The 20,308-nt window shown below is 53.6% G+C and overlaps 1 protein-coding gene across 3 annotated transcripts in view; it reads right to left on the bottom strand.

Moving 5' to 3' along the window:
- Nucleotides 1-8,827: 8,827 nt before the first annotated feature.
- DRD2 (dopamine receptor D2) overlaps nt 8,828-20,308 on the bottom strand; it is a 66,206-nt gene continuing 54,725 nt past the window's right edge. Inside the window, exons 3-8 of one of the 3 annotated variants that reach the window (XM_023208044.2) lie at nt 17,252-17,361; nt 16,097-16,233; nt 14,654-14,844; nt 13,610-13,696; nt 11,790-12,117; nt 8,828-10,154 (exon numbers count right to left, since the gene is read on the bottom strand). In XM_023208044.2, coding sequence (XP_023063812.1) covers nt 9,961-10,154; nt 11,790-12,117; nt 13,610-13,696; nt 14,654-14,844; nt 16,097-16,233; nt 17,252-17,361 — 1,047 coding nt within the window. In that variant the 3' untranslated portion in view covers nt 8,828-9,960. The remainder of the gene's footprint in view (nt 10,155-11,789; nt 12,118-13,609; nt 13,697-14,653; nt 14,845-16,096; nt 16,234-17,251; nt 17,362-20,308) is intronic. The other 2 variants (XM_023208045.1, XM_023208047.1) reach the window with 2 other exon arrangements.

Genomic DNA, 20,308 nt, shown 5'->3' on the forward strand with positions numbered 1-20,308 from the left:
GGAAGGAAGGAAGGAAGGAAGGAAGGAAGGAAGGAAGGAAGGAAGGAAGGAAGGAAGGAATTTAGACAACCTGGGGCCTCTCGCCTGGATGGAGTAAGAATTGGTGAAAGTGCAGCTAGGCTTCTGGCAGGGCATCTTCCCCGTCTGCACTCTTCACCTGCCCCTTCAACCTCGAGAGGAGACAGGAACCTGGGTGACGGAGGCATGGGGAGAGGTATCACTGTGGCTGCAGCTGAGGAAGGGGCCCTGACTTGGAAAGCTGCCTTCAACATGTCCTCCAGTCACTTCCAACAGAACCCAGGCTTCCTCCCCCGCCTTTTTGGGGATGCAAGCCCCCCAAATGAATTCCCTCTCCAGTCCGAGACACCTACGACCTTTTGCCACTCGCCTCTGAGTTCACAGGAGCCCTTGCATCCTAGCAGACCCCCTCTGAAGATGGTGGGAGGTACAGCAGTGAAGGAAGCAGGATCCTTCCATCTCATGTCTTGTGTTCTTGGCTCCTTACCTCAGGCTGGGGTGGGAGAGCCAGACACATGTGCTTTGCTCAAGGGGCAGAAGCTAAAAGTTCAAAGGAGGTTTCTGCTTGCTGTTTAAAGTCCCAGCCAGCCACCTGTTGCCGCACTGACCACAGCTTTCCAGTGCCCCTGATCCCAGTGCGTGGGTCTCCCTCATGGCCTTTGAGGGGTATAGGAAGGGTGCACTCCAACTGTGGATAAGTCATCCTATGTGAGATGCGAGGTCTCTGGTCCCCAGCGCCACCCTTCACCCTTCATCGTGTCCAGTTTTAAGGCCAGATTTCAAACTCTGAAGTCAAGAAAGCTGAGGCTCTGAGTCTCCTGTTTAGAGATGGATTAGCCTGTGGAACCAAGTTGCGCATAGAGGCCAGTAGCGTTAGTATGGTGTGCTTGTATGCGATTTGTCTAATGTAGGGTATATGTGTGTGCATATGTGTGTGTTCACAGTAACTTTATGTGACCAGAGCCCTAGTTCAGCTTCCAGGAGAGCAGCCAACAATTTGGAGGGAGTGGGGACAGGATGAGTGTGCTGGGGCTCTATCCTGCTCCTTCTATCTCCCTACACTGCTGGACAGCCCAGTAGAAGCAGCCCCTCCCACTCAAGGACGTTTTGCAATTGTCAGAGAAAAGGAATCGTCTGTCCCACATATTGGCCAGCTCTGAGCCAAGCTGATTGGCAGGCCCACCTCTGCATGTCATTCTCCTGGGCTGGGCACTCCAGTCTGGGCATGGGGCCAGCAGCCAGCAGCCTGGCATCATCATGGTGTGAGAGAGGTGGGGCAGAGGAAATGTGTTGCCCACGTGCAATCATGTTGAATTAACAAGTCCCTTTCAGCAGAGCTAGCAGCTTTGTGTCCTCCATCCTTTGGCCTCTGGACCACAGCTCCAGCTTGTTGGGCCCTGGGCCCTTTACCACCGCCTTGCCATAGTTTATGGCCACCATGGAAAGTCAGATGTGAGCCCAGGAAGCTGGAGTGTGTCCTAGAGCCAGGGTTGTAAACTGAGCCTGCACATTAAAGTCTCCTGGGCGAGGGGCTTTTAAAATATACCAATGCCTGGCCCTACCCTCAAACAATCAAACCAGAACCTCCAGGGTAGGAACCTGGTGTGAGCATCATTAACAATTCCCAGGTGATTCTGAAGAGCACCCAGGCCTGAGAAGCACTGGGGCGTCCCGTGGTTTCTCTGTGCCCTTCCTTAGCATAACCCTGCAGACGTCAGTGGCCAGCAGCTTGGGTGTCAGAGGTCTTTTTCTCTCCCATTTGGACTCCTGAGGACTGGGGGCAGGGGACACTCAGCTGACTGTTCCGTCCTCCTACTCCCTGCTAGCTGCCCAGCTCAATCTCTTTAGTCTCACTGAGACTAAGCCTTAGGCAAAACTTGTAGTTAAGATGCCCCTAGGAGTTCTATCTTTCCCAGAACATGCAGGAGCAGGAGGCGGGAAGTGGAGGAGGCACAGGGCTGTTTGCTTCTCCTTGCACTCTGAAGTCTCCCACCTGCTGGGATCCTATCTGCCCTTCTAGATCTAACTCCAAATCTAGGACTCTATGAGAGCCAGAGAAGGCTCTGGGGCTACATCCTTCCAGCCAGGGGAGCTCAGATCCATTGGTGGGAGTGATCAGGAAGGAACCAAAGAGGGAGAAGAGTAGCTGGCTGATCCTATTGGAAAGAGCTGAGAACTGAGAAAGGGCCTTGAAGAATAGAGTTAGAAAAAGCAGGTGATCCTTTGCACCTAGAGTCGAGGGATGCCATGTGGACAGGACTGTCTCCGGGAATCATTTCAGCTCTGGTGACCCTGAGTCTAGGCAGAGATTCTCACACCTCTGCTTCCTCCACTTCCTCTAAGAGATAACTCTTAGACGTGACTTCAGGCCAGCCCATGGCCCCTCATTACCTACCAGTGTCCTCTTCTGCCATATCAAGCCACTCCTAGCCAGACACAGACACACACACAAACACACACAGTATCCACCTTGAGTCCCATTTCAACACAGCTGCCTTCTAGAGCTTCCCTAAGGATGTTTAAAATTGGGTTTGAATGAGGCCCTTGAGATTCCCAAGGAGAAGGTCTCCAGTGGAAGTTCAAGCCCTATTTAGGGGAGACTGGGGATCAGGGGGATAAGAGCCCCCTAATTTCTTGCTGGGCATCTCTTCTTGGAGGTCCTGTAGACCCCTTCAACTCAAAGTGTCCCAACCTAAGCATTCTCTTCTCCCTCCACAAGCCTGACTTCACCCTTTATATCCCATTTTAGTTGAAGGTATCCAAACTCCTAACTTAGGAGCCATTCTGGACCAGCACTGGGAGGATGGAAGCCTTCTACATCCACACTGCTCAGTAGGATAGCCGCCAGCCACAGGTGCTGCTGAGCACTTGAAATGTGGCTCGCGTGACCAAGGAATCAAGTTTTTTTATTTCAATAAATTAAATGTGAGTACCTAGCCACACGGGGACAGTGGACAGCACAGTCTATACCTGTCTTGCCTCCTCCAGGCAGTTGCCATGTTGCATGGGGTCGATCAGGAAGGGGTTTTCTGGAAGATGCGTATGTTGAATGAGGACAAGGACAGAGCAGAAGAGGAGCAAAGCCTGGACTGGATAGAAGGGGAGAGGATCAGCTGGGGAATGTGAAAGAGACATAGCTGCTATGGAAAGCAGACAGTGGCCAGCCGATGGAGGGACAGTGCTGTCCAGGTGTGGTTGGGGAGGTGTGTATTTGGTGGTGAGACCTTAATGTCCATTCTGATTCGGGAGCTCCCACACAGGATGAGGGACAGTTGGGAGCTGCTGTTGGTTTCCCAGCAGAAGGAGGATGCAATCAGAACATGCCATGCATCTTAAAGATCTCTTCAGCTGTGTGCAGGATGAGGAAATGGGGGCCAGTGGTGAGAGATGGGGACCTTGCCCTATGGGGCTTCAGAGCCAGGCACACCTGGCTTGGCATCCCAATTCTGCCCTTTGCTATCTGTGGGCTTTACCCAGACTTTCCAGGCTTAGGCATCTTTATTTATAACAGATTTGCTATCTCAGGGATGCAATTAGATCACGCCTATCTCCAGCACACATTGGTACTCACCGTCACTTCTCTCCTCTTCCAGCTTTCTGTTCCTGTCCTTTCTCACCACTGTTACTCAAGTAACTCCCTCATTACCCTTTACCCACACGACAGCCTCCTTTCCCATCCTAAACTGTGCTTGAACCAATGCAGCCCACCTCAAGGAGGACATTCCTGGGTCCTGGGAGATGGCATCCCCTAGCCTAGCCATCCCCAGAGGTGCAGATAGCCCAGATTGTTCCACCTGGATCCTTTCTTGTGCTGGGAGACGGAAGCTGTTGATGGAACCCTCCAGTTATGAGGCTGGGGATCCTAAAGGAGCAGAGAGGCTTGGCAAGCTGTCTCCAAAGCAAAGTGTAGGGCAGAGGCCCACACGGGCTGCCACGGCTGTCTAGAAGGCAGGCAGGACTGCGGGGATCAGCAGAAAACTCCTCAGTGGTGAAAAGGCCTATGGGAAATGAGGAGACTGGGGAGACCATGTCCCTCTCCAAAGCCAACCTGAGGGGAGTGAGCCCCAGGGAGACAATGACAAGGGGCAGGGCTGAGAAGGGGAGGAAACAGGGCTCCGGGCCTGTGGCAGGGAGGAGAGGAAGGAGGGAGCCCCAGGACTTCCTGAATACACAGATGGCAGCTCTGGGGTGATCTAGTGTTCAGCAACATTCCTTTCCTGATGCCCCCCGCGCTTACCTATAGAACACATCTCACCAACATGTGAGGACCTCCAGAGAGTTAGGGCTCCAGCCCACTCTGAAACCAGCCAGCCTTGCAGCCTTGCTGCAGCCCCCACCAGCCCCAGGCCCCTCTTCCTGCTAATGCTGAGTCCCCTTCTTCCACCGGTGCCTTCCGGGATCTGACCTGCCCTTCCAGATCCAACTTGCCTGTCCCTGCCCACGAAGACTTCTCCGCTTGCCCCCTGGAGATGCTCACTCCTTCCTCAGGGGCATTCTGTCCCGATGCCCAGTGTAGTGAGGTTGACAGAGCTGCTCTCAGGTCCACCTTCCTTGCTCATTGCATGCCACATCACCACGCCCTACTTGTTTCTACGTTCCATCCAGTCCCCTCTTAGTGCCCTGGTATCTGGGGCTCAGGGGATGCTTCCTCCCTGCTCGCTGAATCGTATCACTGGTAGCAGGAGTTTTTGCTGTAAGGTCATGTAAGGGACAGAGGATGGGAACCAGGCTGTGCTGAGGTCGGGGAGGGAAACTGTGGGTGGCTGGGTCTAGTGGACCCGGGCAGGCAGACCTGGGTTCTTATCTTGGCCGAGCCATTTACTAGTTGCAGATCCCAGGTTGCTAAAACTATCTTAGCTTGATGGTATCATCTAGCGTCAACAATGCTTCTCTCTGGGTCATTGTAAGAATTAAACCTGATGTGCTGCCAGTCAGAGGGCAAGGCAGTTAATAAGCACTCAACACATTCATTTCTTGCAGTTCCTCCTAAATCAGAGGAATGTTTCTCTTGCAATAAGACATAGACAGCCTATCCTCTGGGAGCCTTTTGCAAGGATGCTCTTAGAAGCCTCTGCCCATTTCCCTTTGCCAACACACTCAGGAAAGGAAAGGGAGACTGTCCTTCAGTGCCTTGGTGTGGGCTGAGACACTGAAGCCCCCTGGGAAACACCTACGGATCAGGTCAGTTATAGAGCAAGGGCCAGTCCCACTAGCCGGTCATGCCTCCTCTACCCTAGCCTGGGTGAGGCCTGGGTGAGGTCTGTGCTGTCAGCTCTGGGAGAAAACCAACAAGGGACTTGTCTCCTCCAGGGCAGTGTCCTGCCTCTCTTGCCCCTCCCATGCTTTCCCCTGCCCTAGACACAGCACAGATCCTGGCTCCCCAAATGACCCTCCCCACAACTTACACACTCCTGGGGGCAACAGGACAGAGTGTTTGGAGTTGGGCCTGATGAGGAAAATCCAGAAGGTGTAGACGGTCCAGCTTTGTCTGCACAGTCCATGGCCCCAGGCCCTGCCCCTCCCAATCCTGGAATGGCACCACCTCCCCCCTTTCCTGATAGCCATCCTTCACCTCGTTCCTGTGCAGCTCTGACTCCCCCTGGCCCTGGGATGCCAGAGAGGTGGCCACCTCTCCCTGGCCTCACACACAGCTCTGGGTGTCAGAAGCCAGGTGTGAATGTGGGAGAAAGCCACATGTAAGTGGAGCGGTCATGCAGCACTTCCTATGAACCTGGGGCTGTCTCTGGTTCCAGTTGGGAGTCAGAGTTCTCTCCACATCCCTCCTTGCCATTCCCTCTCCTGCGCCTCTCTGGGCGTCTGCTCCAATGAGGCCTTATTTGCCAAGTAGCAGAACTGTGATGAGAGAGGAAGCAGGAAGCTGTTCTTACCAGGTACCCCCTTCCCACGTCCCCTCTAACCCCACAAAACCAGGGTAGGTCTCCCCACACCAAAGATGGTCTGCTCTCCCTCCACCAGCCTCCTGCTTCCCCGTGCCCTCCCAGAAATTAGTGTAGCAGAGCCAGGGCCACCTGGTTGGCAGGAGAGGACCCTCCAGCACACAGATGCCCAGACTGGCTTTCTCACTCCTGAAGCCCCACTAAGAACTGCTCTGCCCCCACCACCTACCCACTTGCTTCCTGGAGCAGCCCAAGTTCTGTTGACATGCACCGCAGGCTGTCACCCTACAGGTCTGGTCCAAAACAGGTATTCTTTCTCTTTTTAAAAAAATCTTCTGACATCCTAGCATCTTTCAACTGCACTCAGCCTGGTCAGAAGCCTGGGCTGGAATGGACACTATAAGATGTAGAATCAGAAGATCGACCCTGAAAGGGAAACCACCCTTTCTGTGTGAGAGGTTTCTGTTCTGTAAGTGGAGGCTATAAGAATGCCCCTCACTCCAGGCTGTTAGGAGAAGAACATGCCATCAGGGAGGGCAAAGCCCGCAGACAGGGCCCTGTGCAGGTGGAAGCTAAAGTTGCACACTGAGGCCAGGTCCTGGGACCCAAGAGGACAGCGAGCCAGTGGGACACAGAGAGGGTTGGGCCACCAGGTAAAAGGACCTATGCAGTCCCTGGGGACAGGGATGTTTTGGGAAGAGATTCCAGATAGGAGGGGATGCTGGAAATGCCCCCAAAGCAGGCCGGGCCTCAGTGTTCCTAGTTGCAGGCAACTGGCTGTGCCTGTGCTGAGACCACCTGGAAAGCAGGATCTGCAGCTCCTTCTTTCAGGGCCTCCTGCCCCAGCCATGCAGGAAGTAGTGGTCCACGCTCTCAGTCTTCCTGCCCCCACTGGTGCCCTACCTCATTGTTCAAGGCCAAGGCACACCAAGGCTGCTGTGTCACACGTCGTCTAGTAGAATGGTGCCTTGGAAGTGCACAGCGTGTGCCTGTGCTGTGTCTGCCCTCCCTGGGCTCTGCCTTGGGGAAAACGGAGTCTTACATTGTTGTGATCCCACTAGACTGAACTCACGAAGGCAGGGCCAGTGACCATTCTTGATGGTTTTAATCCCAGCACCTCACCCAGGGCCTGAAGCACAAGAATTGCTCAATAAGTATTCCCTGAGGAAGACAGCAGATAGGTGGATGAAGCAATGCAATTTCTTAGCCTGCTGGACAACTCATCTTCTAATTCCCAGGACCCTTCCCCAGCCCAGGGCCATCTGAGAGTCCTTCAGGAGGAAGAATGAGGGCCTGAAGCCTTGAAGACTTGCAGTCACCTCTGGGTCTGTGTGACCTTTGTGACTGTGTGATTTCGGTTCCCATCTAAGATGACATGTGCAAAGTGCCCCGCTGTGCGTGGCCCTTAGGTGGTAATCCTGGGCTGTGCTCTAGGAAAGGGCAGGGCAGGGGGCAAGGGTGCAGACTCTATCTGCTGTAAAGGCAAATGAATGATCCTTTGATTAAAAGGCACTCTACAGAGCGGCACAGGCACAGACAGCAACCTAGGGAAAGGCAAAGAGGAGTGAAAACTGGAGGCTTCCTTTCCACCCTGTCGTCAAGAGCAAGAGACCATCGTCGGGACCTCTCTGGAGAGAGTCAGAGCCTGGGCCACCCCCTTCCACCTTGTGTTCCCGTGTCGTGTCGGGTCCTACTCCTCCCATTTCTTTGCCCCTGAAGTGCTGAGGGGGGAGAGAGGGTGGAGCCCAGCCCTCCCCCTGCCCACTCTAGCTGTCAATCTGCTGTCTGGCAGAAAGACATGAAGCCTCGTGACAACTGTGGGCAACTTTCCTCTGCCCCGCCTCCCGCCCCTGCCCTGCCCTCTTCCCCTCTGCTCCCTGTCAATGCTCTTCTCACTCTGCTCTGGGTCTCCCTTCCCTCCCTCCCTTTCTCCCTCCCTCCCTTCCTTCTTTCCTCTGCTTCTCTTTGTCATCTCTTCCAATCCTCACATCTGATAAGCCTGTATACCCTCATAAGATTCCTAATCGTGGGATGTACTTTTAAGCATCCATCTGGGTCAAGATCTTTCACAGAGTTTGAGCATGGTATGTGTGCAATGGGGATGGGTTGGGTCCCTGGGGCTTCTAGCCCTCTTGGGGACCTGATGCTTTCCCCAGGAGATGGTCACTGGGTCATTGGTCTCCCTGAGTTAGACTAGGGGCCTGTTTTGCACACCTTCCAGAATCAGGGTGCTCCTGGGGACAGGAGCCTCTCCCAGGGCTTAGCGCTACCTTTAGGTTCAGGGAGAAGATCAAAGTCCATAATTAACTGTTCAGGGCAAGTTAAGTGCTCCAAACTTTGGTGCTAAAAATATTGTATTTAGCATGCAAATTACGCCCTGACAGCTCCCCAGAGCCTGAGCCCGTGGGTGCCGGTACCTTGTTTGTCATCACTGCAGTTATTCTCAAGGTGGTAAGAATATTCCTCCCTCACTGGGTTGATTTACGCTTCATTTGTAGAAAGTCAAGTTTCTGTTGTCGGGGCAGTACCAAGTTGTGGCCCCAGAAGGCTTGGAGCTAGGGACCCGCCTGGAGACTGAAAGGAGGGAGAACTGTCCAGGCCGCAGTGGTCAGGGCCTTCCCTGCTTCTCCCAGCCTGCCCTAGAGGAAGGGGATCCTGACACGGGACAGAAGACAGGGCAAGGAACACAGGCAGACACAGGCAATGCCAGTACATCCAAGGCCACTTTTCCACAGAGCCTTCTCTTCCCTGGTGGGTGACAGGGCAAAGAATGGGTCCTTCAGAGGAAGCAGGAGCTGCAACAGGGGAGGTGGAGCAGTGGGGGCGACCTGGCTTCCCTTGAGTTAGACCCTGCAGACACAGGGGTCTCGCTACACTTGAATGCCAAGCATGGAAGTGGTGCTGCTCCCTTCTACCCAGGGGTCCTGGAAGGTGACTCGTCAAAGTTTTATTAGTTTGGTGCATGGATAGTGACGTTACAGAGTCTGGGGCCCAGGGGCTCTCCCAAGCTGCAGCTTCCCCTCCTTCCTCAGGGCAGGACCAGGCCAGGCCAAATGGTTTTCAGCAGCCTCTTAGCCATGGGCTCCTCTAAGGCAGAGGCAGTGGAAGGGAAGGGAAACAGGAGAGAGAAAAGGCCAGAAGGAATAGAAAAGGAAAGTGGTTTTGCGTCAGAGTGTGGCAGAGGCAGCCCCTCAAAGAACTTCTGACGTCCCCTAGCCCAGTCCCAGATAGAGTTCCAGGGCCTGACCTCCCCGCCAGGCCCCAGGCTGGCCAGTAAGTGCTGTGAGAAGGGATGCATTGCAGGGCCGTCAGAAGGCAGCAGGGCGGGCTAGGGCAAGGAGTTCCTCTCCCCATAGACCCTCCTGGGCCCTTCAAGATGAGGGTTCCCTTCTCAGAGCATGTGGAAACCACTTGGGGAGCTGTAACGGGATGAGGCGGGTCCGGACTCGCCAGGAAAGTAGAGGTCCACATCGGGGTGTGGGAAGGAGCTAAGGTTTTTGGCTTGGGAATCTCTGGGGTCCATCCGGCTGTCTGGTATTTACATGGGTCTCCCAGGACTGAAGTTGCCTGGCTCCTTGGCGAGAGAGCTTGCTTCCCTCCTGTGGGCCTTGCAGGGTGTGAACTGTTCATCTCCCCCCACCGCCTGCTCCACGCCGAGCCCCACAAACAGAGAAAACTGAGCCTCTGGGCCCTGACTCTGGCTCCAGCAACCCCAGAGCCCCAGAGGAAGGTCAAGGAAGGCGGCTGCATCTTTGGTGCCAAGGATAGGGGGCCTGGAGGTGGGTGGGGGGACTCTATGAGCTGCCCCTGAGCTGGGAGGCCCAGCCCCGGGGCTGGTACCATGCCCAGCTCACTAGCACTGCCCTGGCAGAGTGAGGGTGTGCGGGCAGTGAGGGGCATGGAGCCAAGCGAACACTGCAGGGCCTGCTGGGGTGAAGAGGAGGCTGGTCCACCCGGGCCTTCCTGCCCATGGTTCGCAGGGGTGACGCCGGCCGGCCTGGGCAGGGAGGCGGGAAGCAGGCTGCTGTGCGGGTGGGCAGCAGAGTCAGCAGTGGAGGATCTTCAGGAAGGCCTTGCGGAACTCAATGTTGAAGGTGGTGTAGATGATGGGGTTCACAGCGCTGTTGACATAGCCCAGCCACGTGAAGGCGCTGTACAGGACAGGCGGGATGTTGCAGTCACAGTGTATGTTCAGGATGTGTGTGATGAAGAAGGGCAGCCAGCAGATGATGAACACGCCTGGGGGAGAGGGCATGGTCAGGCTGGTCCCCAGGGCCGGGGAGGCACGGCTGGAAACAGCCGCACCCAGTGTGCGCAGGCGCGTATGCCGAGACGGCGGGCTGTAGCCACAGCAGCACTGTAGGAGGAGTCCCAGTCTTGGATCCTAGACCTGCCTCTGACACCCATTTGCAGTGAAGGATCCCTTCGGCTCCTTCAGCCTCACTTTCCTCATTTGTCCCTTTCCCACCTCTTAGGAAAGGGTATATGGTTTAACAATAAATCCAAAAGGTTACCATTCTGACCCACGTTAGCCAGTAGAAATGGAAATATCTACTCTACTTCCAGGTCATCTCTGAGGGCTATAGACAAATGCCACTTAGGTCTTATAGCATCCCCATGAGGTACGTAAGAAGAACGCTCACACCAGCTCTGCAATATATCCAAGGTCGCTCACTCTTGAGCAGCGAAGCTGAGCGCTGAACTCCGGCCTATCCAGGTCCCCAGATGATCTTGCTCCAGCCTTCACCCAATTTCCCCAGTCTTGGTGGGTACATACTTGCTCATCCCTGCCTTGAACCACGCCCTGTCACCCAGGGCGGCCGCCTACCTGCTCTGCTCACCTAACTCGGCTGCACTTTTTCCAGGACCTCCTGCACAGGTGTGACATTCAGCCTGGAAGCAGTGTGTCCATGGAATGCCCTACAGGCACAGGAGGCACCCCTGGAGACTGAATGATGTCTGGGAAGAGTGGGGTCACAGGGCCCAGCCCCTGCGGACTGCAGCAGAGGGCCTGGCTCCAGTCCCAGCCTACCACATCCCAGTCCCGTGATCGTGAGTGGTCCCACGGAACCAAGTGCTGTCATTCATAAAAGAAGGGAGGTAACAGCTGCCCCACTCACGCCTCAGGATCATCAGGCAGTCAAAGGGGATTCAGGTGCTTCCTGGAAGACAGAGTCACAGGGGTCCCTCCTTTTCCCAGCCACCCATATCAGTCCACCTTTTGGGTTTTGACCTTTACCACGTGGTTTTCTAGACTTCTATTGAAAAATCCTGCTTTGTGGACAAGGGCTGCTTTTCATTTAGATTGGGGGCCACTCCCCAACATCCATTTTATTTTTCACAGCTCTGGTCCTATGGAATCTTGCTTGAGTGAAGTGAACTGAATTTCCCAATTCCTCAACAAGAGCAATAGTAATAAAAACCATAATAATGACACTTACCTATGGATAGTGCTTTGTAGCTTAGAAAATGCTTTCACCAACGGATTGTCATGACAACCCTGAGAAGTAACCTACTCTACAGATGGGGAGTCTAGAGAGAGAAAGTGACTTTCCTGGGCACACAGGCACATGAGGTTCTGGTGCCAGCATAATAGACTGATCAAATTCCCAGACTCTGGAGTCAGACTACCTGAGCTCAAACCACGGGTCCTCTTGGTCAGGTTTTATAACCATTCTAAACCTCTGTTTGCCCATCTGTAAAGTGAGCACAAGTACAGAACATACCTAATAGGGCTGTCTGTATGTCAGTGGGCTTGGCCTGTGCCTGAGGAAACGCCAGCCCCATGATCCTGCAGCCATGGTTAGGAAGGACATGGCAGGGAATGGGACCTTTCGCAGACGGGGCTGTGGCCAGCAGCCAGGGCCGACTCACCGAGAACAATGGCGAGCATCTGAGTGGCTTTCTTCTCCTTCTGCTGGGAGAGCTTCCTACGGCTCATGGTCTTGAGGGAGGTCCGGGTTTTGCCATTGGGCATGGTCTGGATCTCAAAGATCTTGGCAATCTTGTGGTGGTCTTTGGCATGCCCATTCTTCTCTGGTTTGGCGGGGCTGTCAGGAGTGCTGTGGAGACCGTGGTGGGATGGGTCGGGGAGAGTCAGCTGGTGGTGGCTGGGCGGGATGGGGCTGTACCGGGTCCTCTCCGGTGGGCTGGTGCTGGAGAGCATCTCCATCTCCAGCTCCTGGGCTCGCCGGGCAGCCTCCTGCACCAGAGGCAGAGGGCTCTGGGTAAAGCCGGACCAGTTCCCAGGCATCAGCCTCCCATCTCACTGGCCCCTCCCTTTCCCCCTCTGAAGACTCCTGCAGACACCACAGGGTCACCCTGCTAGGGAAGCAAGGATGTCACTGAGGCATGGGACCCAGGACCCATGGCAGCCCTGGCAGGATTGACCCTGTCCTTTTTCCCATGGCAATCCTCATGCAGCCTTAATACCCCACCTCTGTTCTGCCGGGGCTGAGTACCAGGGACTTGTCTCTTATAGCCTGAGCAACACTTACTGTTAGCAAAGTGCCAGGTGCCGCACTGGCTGCTGGGGTCAAGAGCTGATGATGTTTGGCCCTGCCTCCAGAAACTCATGTTCTGACTGCAAAGAGGGCAGCCACCCCTGTTCTCCCTGTCAAACAAGGGGCCCAGTGCTCCCACTTCATGGGTATCTGCACCTGCATACACACATGGGCTCCATATTCTCCTGGATAGACTGATCCAGGTGCCAAAGGGCTGACCCCCGGCGCCCCACATCTTCCCTGCTGGGGTGACCTAGAGGGCCCTGGCATGGATCCACTCATGACCTCCTGGGTTCTTCCGTAGGTTCTCCTGTTTGAGGCCTTGGAGGTGTTAGTCTGAACTTCTGAAGTGCAGCTTCACTATGTGCCCAGGTGGCATAACTGGGCTGCTGCCTTGGCCCTGACTCTGAGGCTCTGTTTTGGCATCTACCTCATAAACAGCTTCTTAGAGTCCTGTCCTTGCAGTGCAGGTGAAGGCAGGACACCTGACCTGGATTTTGTATGCGGCCCTCTGTGGGTTCTCTGGCCCTGTTCTCCATCCCTCTGGAGGATGGAATGCCTGCTGCTTGCATCCTGGTACAGCCACCACCTGGCAGAGGCAGGGGTCTGCTGTGCTTCTGCACCTGAGGGCTCTATGTACACAGACGGTTCCACCACCAGTCCCTGCAGTTGCTCTATTCCGTCCTCCCCCAGAACCTGCCCATCCATAAGGCAGCTCATGTCAGTGGAAAGAACACAGGTGTGGATTTCAGAGTCACACAGGTCTGGGCTTAGTGTCACCAACCCTTGAGATGGGTGAGTTGCCTAATCTCTCTGAGCCTGTTTCCTCTTCTGTCAACTGAAGATAGGTTCGATCAAAGAGACTTACCTCCCGGGGTCGAGGTGAGGATTTGATGAGATAATAGGGATATGGGAGATGTTTGAGAAATGCTAGTAGCCATTATTATCATTTTTATTACGTTGGTATAGCCAACCGTTTTCTTGTGCACATCCATGCCTTGCAGAACCAAGGTGTCTCACTCCATGCCTGCTTGGAGGTGTGCACAGTGAGTCTGCCTTCAGCTGAAGCAAGGTGGGGGTTTCTGGGGGTGCTTCTCCCATTGACCAGCTTCTGAGGTCCCAGAACCATGGCCAGTGGGCTTCCTTAGGGACAGAAAGACCTGGCTCTGGGTCCCTGGCCTGAGCACTTACCACTCTCCGCCTGTTCACTGGGAAACTCCCATTAGACTTCATGATAACGGTGCAGAGTTTCATGTCCTCGGGGTGAGTACAGTTGCCCTGTGGAGTGAGCCAGCACATGGGTCACACAAGGTGGTGGGGATGGCGGGGGAGAGAAACCCAAAGTGCAGCAGTCCATGGAACTCAGACTGGGCAGAAGGGCTCAGAGATCAGTAGGGTGGGGGCCAGAGGAGGCGGTTGGGGCAAGGGAGAAGGCTGGAATGAGACAAACAGTGGTAGGTAGGACGAGGGACACAAGGACCTTGTTTTTTACGGAGCACCTGCCAAGGGCCTGGCACTGTGCTAGGCACACTCACATCCCTTCTCACATGGAATCCTCAAGACCACCCTGTGGGGCTGGTATTTTGATTCCCATTTAACAGATGAGGAAACAGGCTCAGAGAAGTTAAGCAACTTGCCTAAGGTCACTCAGCAAAAAAAGTGGCAGTGACAGGATCTGAACCCAATGTGTCTAACCCAAGAGCTCTTGTTCCTTCTGTGCCCACACACTGTCTTTCTTGTGAAGGACTGAGTGAAGGGGAGAATTCACAAGACATCGGGGGAAAATGAAAGAGCAGCAGAGGAGAGGCATAGTGGAGAGAAAGTCAGGAAAAGGGATGTGTGTTTGGAGGGGAGGACAGAGAGTATGGAAGGTAAAGGAAAGAGGATGGAGGAGTCAGAGGAAGCTAAAATGAGACAGAGAAGCCAAAAAAGAGGAAGAGAGGAGCCCACGGGGGTACCAAGCAAGAGTTGCCACCTTCAGTCACAAAGATCTCCAAGCAAAGACTTCTCCCTGTTGTTGAGGGTCATGGACCCTGCCTCCCTCTCCTGGAGACTCAGATTGCTCCACTGAGGTCCATGCCTTCAAAATCTGCCCTTCCCCAGCTCCTGGGAGCTCCTTTAGCCTAGACCTAACCCTTGCTGAGGTGTCCCAAGCCCCCACCTGAGCATAGGATGAACCCTCTTGGTAATGGTTAGGTGGGGACACTTGGAGTTGGTGGGGGGGTGTCTTGAGACCTTTAGTGGAGCCCTCAGGTGGGCCCTGAAAGCTCGGCTGCTGCGCTTGGTGTTGACTCGCTTGCGGCGTCTGCGGAGGACAATGTAGATCTTGATGTAGACCAGCAGGGTGACGATGAAGGGCACGTAGAAGGAGACGATGGAGGAGTAGACCACGAAGGCCGGGTTGGCAATGATGCACTCGTTCTGGTCTGAGGGAGGGAGAGCCCAGGCGGGCAGGGAGTCAGCGAGCCCACTGGGCCATAATTCCACGAGAGCCCATTCATGTCCTTCCAGGAATGAGGAGCGATTTTACAGAGAATATGAATGTGACTAGATGTTTAAGGTTGCCTGGTCATCTTAGATATATATAAACGCACAGCAGAAACCAGAGCATTAAAAACATGTTGTGAGCAAAAAGCTAAGCTGTGATGATGGACTGCTCCCAAGTCTTTCCATTACTATTCCCTCATTACTTCGTCATTAGTTTTGCCATGTCTGGGCATAAAAAGTGAAGCTGGAGTATCCAGAAGGAATGACACAAAAAAACTTCTAAAAGAGTAAACCATCATTTTAGTCTGACCTGTGTCTTGGGAGAGGTCGGCCACCTTTTAATGTTTGCAGCAAGATAACTTGGCTCTGTTTGTTGAACTCACTTGTGTTCCTATGTGTTTCATATGTTTGTGTGCACTCCAGGTCTACCAGATGCCTGTCCTCTATCTCAGGGCCTTCCTGCATTAATCCAAGTATGTTTAATGTTATTCTCACTTAGAATTCCTGTGATGCTTATAATAGATACTGAACCACACATTTTCAAGGCTTCACTGTATCCTATGTTGTTACAATCTCCAGAGGTGCACACTTGCCATCGCTCTTGCCTCCCTGATGAGAGGAAGTTCTACACTGTCAGGGGCTTTTTGTTCTCTCTGTCTAAGACACTCCTAACTCTGCCTCCCACAGAAATGGGCACCTGGTCAGCTCACCTCCTATTTGCTTCTAGCTTTCCTGCTCCAGGTGACTCAGGCCTGGCCTGGGTTTAGCGGGCCCTGAGGGCTGCAACTTCATTACAAAAATACCATTGTCAGGGGCAGATGGAAGCCCAGTAAGCCTCCCCTATCCCGTATGCATGCGCACATATATACACATGCAGTTTATGAAGCATGTCTTGCCTCTTCAACTTAATAACCAAAGTTGAAAATTCCCAGACATCCCCCTGAACCATTATCCCCACTCCTTATCCAACTCTGCTGTGTCCTGGACCACAGTTTCCTCTCTGCCAACCTAGGACAATTCTCGAATTGGGCTTGGCCCAGGACACGTAGCCTGGACTCAGTCCAGGGTGGCGATAGGCCCCCATTGGGCCTCCACCCATATCTGTGCCAGGGACTCTGCTCCCTCAGGGCCCTTTGAGGGAGCAGGGGCCTAGGGCCAGCCGAGCCCCAGGCAAACAAAAGCAGAATGTACCTGTGTTGTTGAGTCCGAAGAGGAGTGGGCAGGAGATGGTGAAGGACAGGACCCAGACGATGGCGATCATGACGGTGACCCGGCGCTTGGAGCTGTAGCGCGTATTGTACAGCATGGGCATGGCCACAGCTGTGTACCTGCAAGGGCGGGGGACCCTGAATCTGGGGTGCAGGCCCAGGGACCCCTCACTCCACAACATGCACACACCAGAGGCACCCTCACTCCTTGGGTCTAAAAAGTTGACACACTTCTGTGAAGCTTGCCTGAGATGCTAACTCAACCGTCCCTCCTGTCCCCAAACAAAGATGGCGAGGTCAGTTGGCCAAGCCCAGACACTTAATTACTGGTCAGCTATTGTTTAATCTTGGCTCATATCTGTTACTCTAAATAGCCCCACTCAGATTTCAGGCTTTTCAAAGAACCATGGCCTGGATCTTTGCACCTTTGAAACTGTACCCACTGCACTTGTGCTGAGCCCATGAAAGGTGGAAATATTTGTTGATAAATTGTTAGCCAGGCCCCTCAGAGCAAGATTTAAGCCTTAGTTACTAGGAATTAACAATTGTTTACAATCCTTCATCACATTTGTTTACCCGGCACTTCTCATTCATTAACTTATTTCATCTTCCAAGAATGCTGTGAGGGAGGTAGGGTCATATCTGTGCAAATTAGTGGAAGGCTCCAAGGATGCAGCTCAGCAAGGTGTGCATGGCCTGGGACCCTTGGCCATGTGCCAAGGACATAAAATGCATAACCAGATACTATAGCTCCGGGCCGCAGGTGTGTTCGGTGTAGGTTTCTAGAAAATGAAACTGAGAGCTCCGAAAACGTCCATAATCTGCCCAAAGTCACGTGAGTAAGATGTGATAGCGCTAGGGCTTCCATCAGAATCACAGTCTTTCCCTTTTATACCAGTCACTGTCTGAGTATGCTTGGCAGCACCACTGCCCATAGATGGCTTCTCTTTAGGGAGCCTGTGCTCTCCTAGCCAAACATACACACATGCACGCCCATACACACGAACACATGGACCCACATGCACACAGCCAGCTGCACAGCACCACAGACACCAGACACAGCCTGGCTTTGAGAAAAGCTGGGGCAGAGGGAATGGTGAGTGGCCAGAGCAACCTCTTCCACCCTGGCTGGGCTCACCTGTCGATGCTGATGGCACACAAGTTCAGAATGCTCGCCGTGCACATCATGACGTCCAGAGTGACGAAGATGTCACAGTGAATCCTGCTGAATTTCCACTCACCTACCACCTGGGGATAAAGCAACATCATGGATGAACAGCAGGAGGAGGAGATTAGCTTAGGTCCTGTAGCCTGGTACTCCTGGAGCCGATGAGGCCACAGACTCAGGAGACAGCTGCGAGTCTTGCGGGCATCCGGCTGGGGTATGGGGCATGATGCCCTTGGGTGTCTGAGGCCTTTGCCCCTCGCTCGTCTTCTCGCAGATACGTAAGACCACTTAATGCCAATTACCGTGCTAGAAGAAAGACAGCCAACTTATACGGAGGGCCTCAACTTTCAACCTTAATCTCTGCAATCCTTGTTAACCCTATGTGTTTTCTTAGATTCTGTATTTGTGTATTTGGCATCCATTCATCACAGAGACACCTATATTGACTATATTTTTCTATTTTCTCTGTTCCTGATATTCTGGCACTTTAGAGCCTCACAGACCCACAGAGAGACTTCCCGTCCCAGAGCTAGTTAATTCCTGAAGACAGAAAGTGACTGACTTGGAAGGATGCCTCTCAAATGCAAGCCAGCCACCCTGTTTCTCTAACTCACACACACATCAAGCCAATATTTCCTTTGTCCCAAATTATCTCAAGTACCAGAGAGACAACTAGAGATCACCCCTGGCAGCCCAAAGCCTGCCAGGATGATTGAGACTAGCCAACCCTAGGTTGCTTTTTTTTGTTTTGTTTTTTGAGACGGAGTCTCGCTCTCTCACCTAGGCTGGAGTGCAGTGGTGCAACCTCAGCTCACTGCAAGCTCCACCTCCCGGGTTCACGCCATCCTCCTGCCTCAGCCTCCCGAGTAGCTGGGACTACAGATGCCTGCCACCATGCCTGGCTAATTTTGTGTATTTTTAGTAGAGACAGGGTTTCACTGTGTTAGCCAGGTTGGTCTTGATCTCCTGACCTCATGATTGGCCCACCTCGGCCTCCCGAAGTGCTAGGATTACAGGCGAGAGCCACTGTGCCTGGCCTCCTAGGCTATTTAATCTGCCCTGCCTTGAGTTTCCTGTGGGATCCCCAATAGGGCTGTGGCCTGGGCTTTCCCTCGCCCCTGATTCTGCCTCCTTACCCAAGCCTGCTGCTTCCCCCTGCACCCCACATGGCAGGCTGAGCATCTGGTTTCTAGGGATATTGTGCATCATGTTAAACTCTTCCCAATGGCACTGGCTTCCCTGTGTTGTCACTCAGCCATACCTCTGTAGATTAGATTCCAGGTAAAATTTTAGAATGCCCATGAGGAAACTGAGAACCAATGAGGAAACCGAGCCTCCGAAAAGTGCAGTGATTTCCCCAAGGCCTGTGGGCTCAGTTCCTGGTCCTGCTCTGGCCCAGGCTCTGGCTGTGCCAGGCAAGCCCTTCAGTGGTAGGCCCAGTACATGGCAGAGTCAGGGCCCCAAAATTATCTGTTAAGAATAATGGTAGAGATGAAGACTCTCCATGAAACAGAGAAGAAATTTCTGTTCCTTCTTATACCCAGAGAACGAAAGAAGGCAGATCTGGGCTAGTGCTCGAGGAACGCCCGAGTGAGCTGGGGTGGGCAGAGGGGTTGCTATGATGAGCTGTGCCCTTGGTAGGATGGGAAATGAAGAGTCTAGCTCCTGGCAGCAGCATGTTTCTCATACACACATGCACACAGGCACACACACACATGCACGCACACCGCCCCCGCCCCCCACCTCATACCACCCATTCACTCACAGGCACACATGGCAGACTGTTGCTAGCACTCGGGAAGCTTGGAGCAGCCCCAGTCCCCTGAGGATGGAGTCAGGACAGGGAGATGCACCTTTGGCTTCTATCAATAGGAGCAAAGAGGAGCGGGAAAGCCCCCTCCCGCAGCCTGGAGTAGGGCAGACTGCGTGTCACTGTGCAGCTCGGCAGCAGGGCTAATTATAACCTTGCTCATTCTGATCACTGCCCTCTCTTCTGCTCCTAGTCATCCAACCAAACGCTGGCATTTAAGCTCAATGATGGGCAAGGCAGCTGCTGTCATCTTGTGTGGCAGAAACAGCAGCTTGCCCCGGAACACAGCAAGCCTCTCATGCGGCACTGTCTTCCCAGGGGCTCACATGGGGGCCCCGTACCAGGGCCTCTCCTGGCTCCCTGTGCTGCTGCGCTGACCAGGTGGGCAGGAGCTGACAGCTGCATGTCTAGTTTGGGTGTGGAGGCAGGAGGGCTCATAAAGGGCTTTCCTGGCATAAACAGAGTGTACCTTTAGGGTACCACTGGGCAGGGAACCAGCGCCACCTGGTTTACATCCCACTTTGAAGCCCCTCCTAGGACTGGTACTTGGGGGCCGCTTTCAGGTCCCTGGGGATCTAGGTTGTGATATCAGGGCCTTCCTCCCTGTCGTCCTCCTCTCCTTCCCTCCTCTCTGCCATCCTTCTTTCCTACAGACACTTATTGAGCAACTCACTGCGTGCCAGGCTCTATCCTAGGCTCCTGGACACGGTTGTGAGCGATTCAGACACAGTCCTGCCTTCATGGGCGTCTTAAATCTGTACTTGCACTGGCCTATCTGGAGCCCAGAATAACAAAGAGATTTCCTCTGTGGTCCCAGGGGAAGCCGCCTTGGAGAGTAGTTAGGGCTGCTAATTTAAAGACTCAAGAAAATGCACTGGTGGCCACTGTCCGTAAAACATCTACTGTGGGCATGGCACTTTATCTCATGTACAGTTCTTAAAACTTTTACAAGAAGGGCTTGCTTATCCCATTCACAGGTGAGGGAGCTTACACTCAGAGAGGCCGTGTAACGCGGCCAAGTTCACCCGGCAGGTGTGCAGCAGAGCTGGAATCTGAAGCATCACATCCCATGCTCTCTACTAAGCTGTCCTGGAAGGGACCATCTAGCTTATCAAAATAGGAGGTAATTATGTGACAAGTACTTGGTAAACATGAAGTGTGAAAAGGAAAGATGATTATTTCAAGGGTGCACAAAACTAGGGAGGGTCAGAGAAGAA

Source organism: Piliocolobus tephrosceles, chromosome 13 (assembly GCF_002776525.5).
Source record: "Piliocolobus tephrosceles isolate RC106 chromosome 13, ASM277652v3, whole genome shotgun sequence".
NCBI lineage: Eukaryota > Metazoa > Chordata > Mammalia > Primates > Cercopithecidae > Piliocolobus > Piliocolobus tephrosceles.